Below are 9,507 nucleotides of genomic sequence, written 5' to 3'. Positions count from 1 at the left end.
AGGAGCCAAAAGTCTATTCTGAAAGCTTCAGCAGAGCTGGAGATGTCAGGTGGATGTGTATCCACACCCCTGCCGTGGAAGGTCACTTTACTCCTCCACTCAGATAGGAGTTCCTGGGAGTAGTTTCCAGGACAACTCAGGTTCCCCAGAGTAGGGCCATGTCCCCCTTGGACCACCCAAGCCATGGCTGTGTCCCCTCTGGAGCCAGGCTCCTGAAAGATCAGGTCCCCCCACATTGCTATAACCAAGTTCCCAGGCCAAGCTTGTAGACTATCACCCACACCCCTCTTCCTGTGACACCATCTGCCAGGAGGGTGTGGGACCCCCTCTCCCCAACCTCCCCTCCTCTGTTCTCCCACAAGCATCAAGACCAGCAGACATCATTCCTGGTGAGTGGTGTTGGTTTCGTTCTATTGGGGTCTTCTGCTGGGCAGCCAACCTGAGCAAAACAGGCTGGGAATACAGTGGACACACTTCTCTGGGTCAACCCAGCCAATCCCCTGCCTCTGTTCCATTTCCTATGTTCTCCCTCCTCCCTAGGATATCCCATCAGTATGTCTTGAGGGCTGTCCATAATCCCAGCGGGCACAGGGTCTTGGAGTCAAGTTTTCCCTTTGTGGCCAGGAAAAGGAGCCTTGGGAAGGAGCCTCTCTGGCCTGAAAGATCAGGCCTGCTGCTGGGCAGGGCCCAAGTAAGGATATTTCACCTGAGGAAAGGACACCTCGGGGAGGCGGTGCTGAGACAGAGGGGCAGAAGGACATTGGTTTGTGGGGGGAGGGCAGCGGCTCTAGGACGGAGGGCTACATTCAAGGATAAGAAGCAGTACAGTACCAGACATGCTTATACACCGCGCCATCTCACAGTTCAGGTGCCGCCGTACCAAAGGCTCTGTGTGGGTGTGCACGCACGTCTCTCTCTCTCTGTCTCTCTGTTTCAGTCTTTCTCTGACTTATCCTTGTCTCTTGTCTCTCTGCCTCGCTCTGGGTCTCCCACTGTCTCTGCGTCTTTCCATCTCTCCTTGAGTATGTGTGAGGGTTTCTATCTCTGCCTCCCTCTTTCTAGTCCTCTCAGTCCCTCAATCCAAGTCTGCCCATCTTTTTGTCTGTCTCTCTCTAAGTCTGTCCTCTCTGTCTTTGTCTCTCTGCCTCGGTCTCTGTGTCTCTCTGTCTCAATCTCTCTGCATCCAGAGATTCTCATTCTCAGCAGCGCCAGGGCGACTCCCTGGGAGGCGGGGCCGGGGACGCGCCTTTGAGAGACTGGGGCTGCCTACGCCTTTAAACGCGGGCGCGCGGGGGACCTGCGCCTTTAAGCGCGGGCGCGCGCGCGGCCCTGGGTTCCCGGCGAGGAGGCCGAGGGAGCGCCCGGACCCGGCCCGCCTGCCCGGCCCCCGCCCGGCCCCAGCCCCGGCCCCGGCGGGGGAGGGGTCTCTGAGCGCGGCCCCTCCCCCCTGCGCCCCCGCCTGCGCTGCGGTGTCCCCGCACCGCGTGTCTCCGTCTGTCGGTCTGCGCCCAGGCCTCGCCCCACCCGGCCCTGGGGCTGCCGGGCCGCCCCTCTACCCACCGGAGCCCACCCCCTCCCTCCCGACCAGCCCCGGCCGCAGCCCAGGAAGAAGCCCCGACGCCGCCGCCCGAGACTCAAGGCCCTAACCTGGACCTCGGGGGCCTGCGCTCCAAGATTGAATCAAGAGCAGAAACCCAAGAAGGGACCCTGCTTTGGGGCCAGCACCCTGAGATCCAGCCGTGGGACCCAAGACCTGGAGCTTGAACCCCAGTATCTGGGGCTGGAATCCCAACATTGGATATTGGGACCCCAGGATTTGGAGTCTGAACCCATAATTTGGAACATAGACACCAAGATTTGAAGTGGAACCCCAAGATTTGGCATCTAAGACCCCAAATCTGGAGCTGAACTCTGAATTTTGTGCCTGGGACCTTGAAATCCGGGACTGGATTCCCAAATCAATACCCCGAAACCCACCATTTGGAACCTGAACGCTGGGATTTAGTCCTTAATTTCCAAGCTCTGAATCATGGGATTCTAAGGGACCTGAACCTGAGTTTGCACCTGAAGTCCTTGCTGCACCCCTGAATGCTGAAATCAGGACTAGATACCTCCAAAGCTTAACTCAGTACCCCAGTATCTGAATGCAGGTACCCTAGTATCAGATCCCAGGACTGGTCTTGAAACTCAGACCCTAAACTCCCCCATTTGGCTGTTTAGCAGTCCAAAGCTGTTTAGAATCTCAAGACTGGAGCTGGGAGACCCTGACCCTGAACAACCCAAACTGGGGCCTAGGTCTCTAAAACTAGACCTTAGAGCCCCAATATTTGGGGGATCTGAGACCTCAAGTATTAAGGTCTGGAGACTCTATTACCACTTATTTGAGTAGAGACATTACAGTCCCTTACAAAAGTCTTGGGGACAGGGAAGGCATGACCAGATGCCTCAACCTCTGACCCCTGCCCCCCTTGGAGCCTGAGAACTCTCTGGGGTGGTTTCCAGCTCAGGTAAGTCAATTGATAAACCTGTGGTGGGGAGGGACTTGGGAGGAGCTTTGTGGCTGGGGATGGAGGTAGGTGACAACTAGGTCCCTGTGGCACTCTTGGGGTTTCCCTAGGAAAAATACATTCTCTGTGTGTCTGCCACAAACACTTTCTGGACATTGGCCAGCCCTGTCCCCTCTGACCGCCCAATCCCCAGTGACAGCATCTCCATTTCTCTGACCACCCTCCCTTACAGCTTCTCACCATCTGTCCCGTCTGACCACCTTGGTCGCCTCTCATCCACACTGTTCACTCTGGTCTCCTCTCCCCACCTTCCTCCCAGTGACGGTCTCTGCTCCCTTCTCTCTCTGATTGTCTTTGAAACCCCTCTGTCCACAGCTATCTCTCCAGCCACCTCTGCCGGCTGCCTCTCCCCATCACGCCTCTGTCCACGGTGCTGTCTCTAATCATCCTTAGCCGCCTCTCTTGCCCTTTGTCCACCCCTGACTCTAAGCGTTGTGATCATCTCCACCCACCTTTGACATCTGTCTACCGTTCTTCTTTCCACCCTCCACCCACCTCTGTCCACCTCTGGCGCCTCTGCCTACCTTTCCTTTCTCTGATCAGCTCTCACCTTCTCTCTTGCCCTCCTCCCTCCCCTGACCCTAACTCCCAGGCTACAGGCATCTGACTGTCTCTGGCCTTCACTGGCCACATCTCTTATGTCTCTTCTCTCTCTCTCCCTCCCTCCCTCTTTCTTCCTCTCTCTCCTCCTCTCTCCCCCTCTCTCCTTTTCATTGTTGCTCTCTGATCATTTCTATCCTCTGTCTGCCTTCCCTCTCTCTGATGACCTCTCCCCCCGACTCATGCCCCTGATCCTCTGTCCTGGTCTCCAACTGACTCCTTCCCTCTTCTCTCTCACCTCCTTGCTGGCTTTGCACCATTTCTGACCACTTCTCTCCCAGATCTGAGGACACCTGGCCCCCACCCCCCGTCCTTGTCCCCCTCTCATCTTCTTGACCACCTCTGACTGCCTCTTCTCTCTAACCGGCCTCTCATTGTTCCTGCCCCCTGGCCACCTCTTCTCTTTATGGCCATCTTTGACCATCTCTTTCTGAACACATCTGATGCCCTCTGGCTTATCTGCTACCCACCCTGGCCAACTCTTCTATTCTCTGACCATCTGCGACCCTTTCTAACCACCTTCCTGCCCCCTAACCACCTCTGTTCACTTCTGCTCTCTCTGCCCCTCCATGACACGTGTCTCTGAGTCTTTGACCATCTCCTCTGGTTTTTCATCGTGTCTGACCACTCCTCCCTCTGACCATCTTCCACCAGTTCTTTTGCTTCCACCCAACTACACCCCTCTCTCCTGGTCTCAGACCACCCCAATGCCCTGTGGGGCTCTCCTCGGGCCTCAGCCTGCCCTAACACCTCCCTCTTCCCTACAGGCCGCCCTGCCCGCAATGGCCATCCTCCCGTTCCTCCTTTGCCTGCTGCCGCTGGCCCCCGCCTCGTCTCCACCCCAGCCAGCCACACCCAGTCCATGTCCCCGCCGCTGCCGCTGCCAGACACAGTCACTGCCCCTAAGCGTGCTGTGCCCAGGGGCAGGCCTCCTGTTTGTGCCACCCTCACTGGACCGCCGGGCAGCCGAGCTGAGGCTGGCAGACAACTTCATTGCAGCTGTGCGCCGCAGAGACCTGGCCAACATGACGGGCCTGCTGCATCTGAGCTTGTCTCGCAACACCATCCGCCACGTGGCGACCGGTGCTTTTGCTGACCTGCGTGCCCTGCGTGCCCTGCATCTAGATGGCAACAGGCTGACCTCGCTGGGTGAGGGCCAGCTGCGTGGCCTGGTCAACTTGCGCCACCTCATCCTGAGTAACAACCAACTGGCGGCCCTGGCAGCCGGTGCCCTGGACGACTGTGCTGAGACCCTTGAAGACCTCGACCTCTCCTACAACAACCTCGAGCAGCTGCCCTGGGAGGCTTTGGGCCGCCTGGGAAATGTCAACACATTGGGCCTTGACCACAACTTGCTGGCTTCTGTGCCTGCTGGCGCCTTTTCCCGCCTGCACAAGCTGGCGAGGCTGGACATGACCTCTAACCGCCTGACCACCATCCCGCCTGACCCCCTCTTCTCCCGCCTGCCCCTGCTGGCCAGGCCTCGTGGCTCTCCCGCCTCTGCCCTGGTGTTGGCCTTTGGTGGGAACCCTCTGCACTGCAATTGCGAGCTGGTGTGGCTGCGGCGCCTGGCTCGGGAGGATGACCTCGAGGCCTGTGCCTCCCCCCCTGCTCTGGGTGGCCGCTACTTCTGGGCCGTGGGTGAGGAGGAGTTTGTGTGTGAGCCACCTGTGGTGACTCACCGCTCGCCACCCCTGGCAGTGCCTGCAGGTAGACCAGCTGCCCTGCGCTGCCGGGCAGTGGGGGACCCAGAGCCTCGCGTGCGTTGGGTGTCACCTCAGGGCCGGCTGCTGGGCAACTCAAGCCGTGCTCGCGCCTTCCCTAATGGGACACTGGAGCTGCTGGTCACTGAGCCAAGTGATGGTGGCATCTTCACCTGCATTGCAGCCAATGCAGCTGGTGAGGCCACAGCTGCTGTTGAGCTGACCGTGGGCCCCCCACCACCACCCCAGCTAGCCAACAGCACCAGCTGTGACCCCCCGCGGGACGGGGATCCTGATGCCCTCACCCCGCCTTCGGCTGCCTCTGCCTCTGCCAAAGCGGCTGACACCGGGCCCCCTACCGACCGTGGCGTCCAGGTGACTGAGCATGGGGCCACAGCTGCTCTCATCCAGTGGCCAGACCAGCGGCCTATTCCAGGCATCCGCATGTACCAGATCCAGTACAACAGCTCGGCGGATGACATCCTTGTCTACAGGTGCAGGGTCCAGGCAGTGGGGTACCTTGGGTGGGGGAGTGGGCTGGGAGTGGTTGGGGGTACACTGAAGCACAGCTGAGAAATGCTATAAGGTTATAAAGGAAATCAGACAGCAAAGGTAAAATAAATTAGGCAGCAAGGATAGCAAGCATTTGACAGAGAGGGTAAAAGAAATCAGACAATAATAAGACAGTAGCCAGGCACAGCGGCTCATGCCTATGATCAGAGCACTGTGGGAGACCACAAATGGCTTGAATCCAGGAGTTTGAAAACAGCGTGGACAGTACAATGAGACCCCCATCTCTACAAAAAAATAAAATAAGAAAAATTAGCCAGACATGGTGGCACATATCTATGGTCCTAGCTATTCAGGGGGCTGAGTTGGGGATTGCTTGAGCCCCGGAATTTAAGGCTGCAGTGAGCTATGATTTGCCACTGCACTCCAACCCAAGAGACAGAGCAAGACCCTGTCTCAGAAAAATAAATTAGACAGAAAATGTTAAAATAAGTCATGCCACAGAGCTGAAAAATATCAAACAATCATGATAAATTGCTAAACAATAATGATAAATTGCAATCATATATATCAAACAATAGTGCTAGATCATACATGTAATCCCAGCACTTTGAGAAGCTGAGGAGGAAGATTGTTTGAGGCTACAGTTCAAGATCAGACTGGGCATCATAGTGAGACCCCATGTATAAAAAAAAAAAAATTAAGGCTCGGCGCCTGTAGCTCAGCAGCTAGGGCACCAGCAACATATACCAGAGCTTATGGATTCGAATCCAGCCTGGACCTGCCAAACAACAATGACAACACCAGGCAGCGCCTGTGGCTCAGTCGGTAAGGCGCCAGCCCTATATACCGAGGGTGACGGGTTCAAACCCGGCCCTGGCCAAATTGCAACCAAAAAATAGCCGGGTGTTGTGGCAGGTGTCTGTAGTCCCAGCTACTTGGGAGGCTGAGGCAAGAGAATCGCTTAAGCCCAGGAGTTGGAGGTTGCCGTGAGCTGTGTGAGGCCACGGCACTCTACCGAGGGCCATAAAGTGAGACCCTGTCTCTACAAAAAAAAAAAAAAAACAATGACAACTCCAACCAAAAAATAGCCAGGCGTTGTGGCAGGCGCCTGTAGTCCCAGCTGCTTGGGAGGCTGACGCAAGAGAATCGCTTAAGCCCAAGAGCTTGAGGTTGCTGTGAGCTGTGACGACATGGCACTCTACCAAGGGCGACATAGTGAGACTGTGTCTCAAAAAAAAAAATTTTTTTTTAAACTAGCTGGACATGGTGGAGTTACTTATAGTCCCAGCTACTTGGGAGGCTGAGGCAGGAAGATCACTTAAGCCCGGGAGCTCAAGGTGACTGACTATGAGTTATGATCACACCACTGTACTCCAGACTGGGCAATAGAGCGAGATTCTGTCTCTAATAATAATGATAATAACAATAAAGGAATCAGTCTGCATGAGTAAAAAGAAATCAGGCAGCAGGTGTGAATAGTAACAAACATAAAAAGGAAATCAGGCAACAAGAGTGTAAAGTAATTAGGCCAGAAGCCATGTTAATGGGGGGAGGGAGAGCGAAAACAAATTTAGGTAGTAAAGATAAAGAGAGAAAAACCAGATTTTCCAGATGACAGGATTAGATACAAGCCAGGCTGCAGGAAGAAAAGGAGATCAAGGAGGAAGGCTCAGGGATCCCAGGAAAAATGAAATGAAGCTGCCTGGTTACAAAGGGAATCAGACCAGAGATTAAAAGGAAGATTGTGGGGAGGAGGTTAAATACTTAGAGACCGGGCTTCGGGTTTGTGCAATGTGAACTCCACACGTTTAGAGTTCTAATATGATAACCTCTACATTTTTGATTTTCTAAATCAAATTAATTCTTGGGCAAGCTCCACTTGCCAGGGGAACAGGAATACCTAGTTTGCCACACTCTCTCTTCCATTTTTGCAAACACAAAACCTGGAGTTTCTACACTCCAAGAGGTGGGTCAGTACAACTTCATCCCTCAAGCCACAGAGCACTTGGTCCATCTGTGGTGACCACATGTGCTGTCCCAGGCACTGTTGACAACTCTCGCCAAAGTCCAAGCTTGTATGGATGGTTGTGGGTGACTCCTTTCACTACCATGCTAGGCCAGGGGTGTAGTCCCAAGGCCTGGCTGCAAGGGCTGGGGTCTGCACCTTGCAAATCTAATACCTAGATCCCCCTTCTCTCTCCTAGGGTCCATACCTCAAGAGGGGCCACGCTTGATTTTGTCAGTCCCAGAACCCCAATGAGCTCATTCCACTCCTTTTCTTAGAGAACATCACTCAGTAGATTCATGGAGGACCCACCCCTGATAGTCACACGAATCCTGGCCACCTTGCCTGGTGGGCGATGGGAATGAATGCTCTCCTAGATAGTCACCCTCCCACAGACAATCACGGAGCTCCCTGTATCTCTCCCGTTAAAGCAGTTTAGGAATAAAACATTACAGAACAAGGTAAATCTCCAACAGGGTGCCCTGCCGCAAAGGAAAATAGTGTGGAATTGGGTGATACAGATAAAAGGAAACGGGAAAGGAAAGGATACACAGAAGCTGGGCAACAGAGATAAAAGGGAATTAGATGCCCAAGCTGGAAAGAAATAAGGCAACAGGGAGAAAAAGAAAGCATTGGTGATGGAGGTGCATTAGTTTAATGAAAAGGGAGTCAGATGGCAAAGCTCACTGGAAGGCAGACTGTAGATAGAATACGAATAATAACGCAGTGGGGCCGGGGAACTGTACTGACAGGTTAGAAAGAAATCAGGCTACATGGGGACAGGGAAATCGGGTGTTAGATGAGAGAGAATTCTACCTGTCCACTAGAGGAAAATCAGGCAGCTGAAGAAAGGAAGTCGGAGTCCCCGCAGGGGAGTTGGGGTGCCGCCCCAGGGAAATTGGGTGGCAGCACAAGAGGTGAGTGAGGCATTTGGGTCAAAAAGGAAACAGGACTGGAAGAGCGTAAGTGGGGTGCTGCAGAGAAAGTGGGAAGCAGGACAAGAGTGGAACTGGGCCTCAGAGCAGGGGAGGACTGGGCAGTGGACTACAGGGAAATCAAACCAGGGAACTTGGGTGACACGCTATGGGGAAGTGAGGGGAGGGCTGGAGCACCATGGGCTAACAGACAGGAGGAAGGTCAGTCTGGTGGCTGCGGGGGCTGTCAGATGAGAGGGAATTGGGGGTGGTTAGAAGGAGCTCAGTGGGCTAGAATGAAGTGAGCTGTGGGTACACAGGGATGGGGGTGCTGAGCACCCAGAGACCTGACCCCCACCTGCCTGCCCCTCCAGAATGATCCCCGCAGACAGCCGCTCGTTCCTGTTGACGGACCTGGCGTCGGGCCGTACCTACGATCTGTGTGTGCTAGCTGTGTATGAGGATGGCGCCACGGGGCTGACGGCCACACGACCTGTGGGCTGTGCCCGCTTCTCTACCGAGCCAGCACTGCGGCCTTGCGGGGCCCCACATGCACCTTTCCTGGGCGGCACCATGATCATCGCGCTGGGCGGTGTCATCGTGGCTTCGGTGCTCGTCTTCATCTTCGTGCTGCTCATGCGCTACAAGGTGCACGGGGGCCAGCCGCCTGGCAAGGCCAAGACACCTGCACCTGTCAGCAGCGTCTGCTCCCAGACCAACGGCGCCCTGGGCCCCCCGCCGGCCCCTGAGCCTGCTGCACCCAGGGCCCACACCGTGGTCCAGCTGGACTGTGAGCCCTGGGGGCCCAGCCACGAACCTGTGGGACCCTAGCCAGGTGGCCCCTTCTAGGGCTTCTCTGGCCCCAGGGACAGCAGGACCCGGACACCCCAAGGGACCTAGCCTCTCAGACTCACCAAATTGCTCATGGTTTTTAAAACTCTTATGGGGAGGGTGTCGGGGACACCAGGGCATAACAAGAAAGTCCTATTTTTCTAAGCTTGGGCCTGGACCCTTGCCCTTGTCTCTGTCTGTGGGGGTTGGGGGCATCATGCAGGGGTCTGGAGCTGGGGAATGCCCCTCTGAGGAGAGACCCTCCCCCTCAGTTTGGCTGAGGTCTCTGAGGGAGGCTGAGGATGGCCATCCATTCAGTCAAGACATTTCACTGAGTGTCTTCTCTAGGCATGTCCTGTGCTGGGCAATGCTGT

General features: G+C 55.4%; 1 protein-coding gene across 1 annotated transcript; it reads left to right on the top strand.

Annotated features, from left to right (window-relative positions):
• Window positions 1-1,417: 1,417 nt before the first annotated feature.
• LRFN3 (leucine rich repeat and fibronectin type III domain containing 3) lies at window positions 1,418-9,295 on the top strand. The gene is made up of 3 exons (XM_053603958.1): window positions 1,418-2,507; window positions 3,935-5,364; window positions 8,677-9,295. Exons 2-3 carry the CDS (start codon window positions 3,950-3,952, stop codon window positions 9,131-9,133), a joined length of 1,872 nt encoding a protein of 623 aa, XP_053459933.1. The 5' UTR covers window positions 1,418-2,507; window positions 3,935-3,949; the 3' UTR covers window positions 9,134-9,295.
• Window positions 9,296-9,507: the final 212 nt, after the last annotated feature.

The sequence above is a fragment of the Nycticebus coucang genome, chromosome 10 (assembly GCF_027406575.1).
Source record: "Nycticebus coucang isolate mNycCou1 chromosome 10, mNycCou1.pri, whole genome shotgun sequence".
NCBI classification, from domain to species: Eukaryota; Metazoa; Chordata; class Mammalia; order Primates; family Lorisidae; genus Nycticebus; species Nycticebus coucang.
This window is presented reverse-complemented; position numbering and strand designations above follow the sequence as displayed.

What these genes read in the sequence shown, in the direction of transcription:
- LRFN3 (XM_053603958.1), top strand. Translation starts at nt 3,950, where the DNA reads ATGGCCATCCTCCCGTTCCTCCTTTGCCTGCTGCCGCTGGCCCCCGCC. An exon ending in GATGACATCCTTGTCTACAG is followed by an intron (nt 5,365 to 8,676) that starts GTGCAGGGTCCA and finishes CTGCCCCTCCAG; the next exon opens with AATGATCCCCGCAGACAGCC.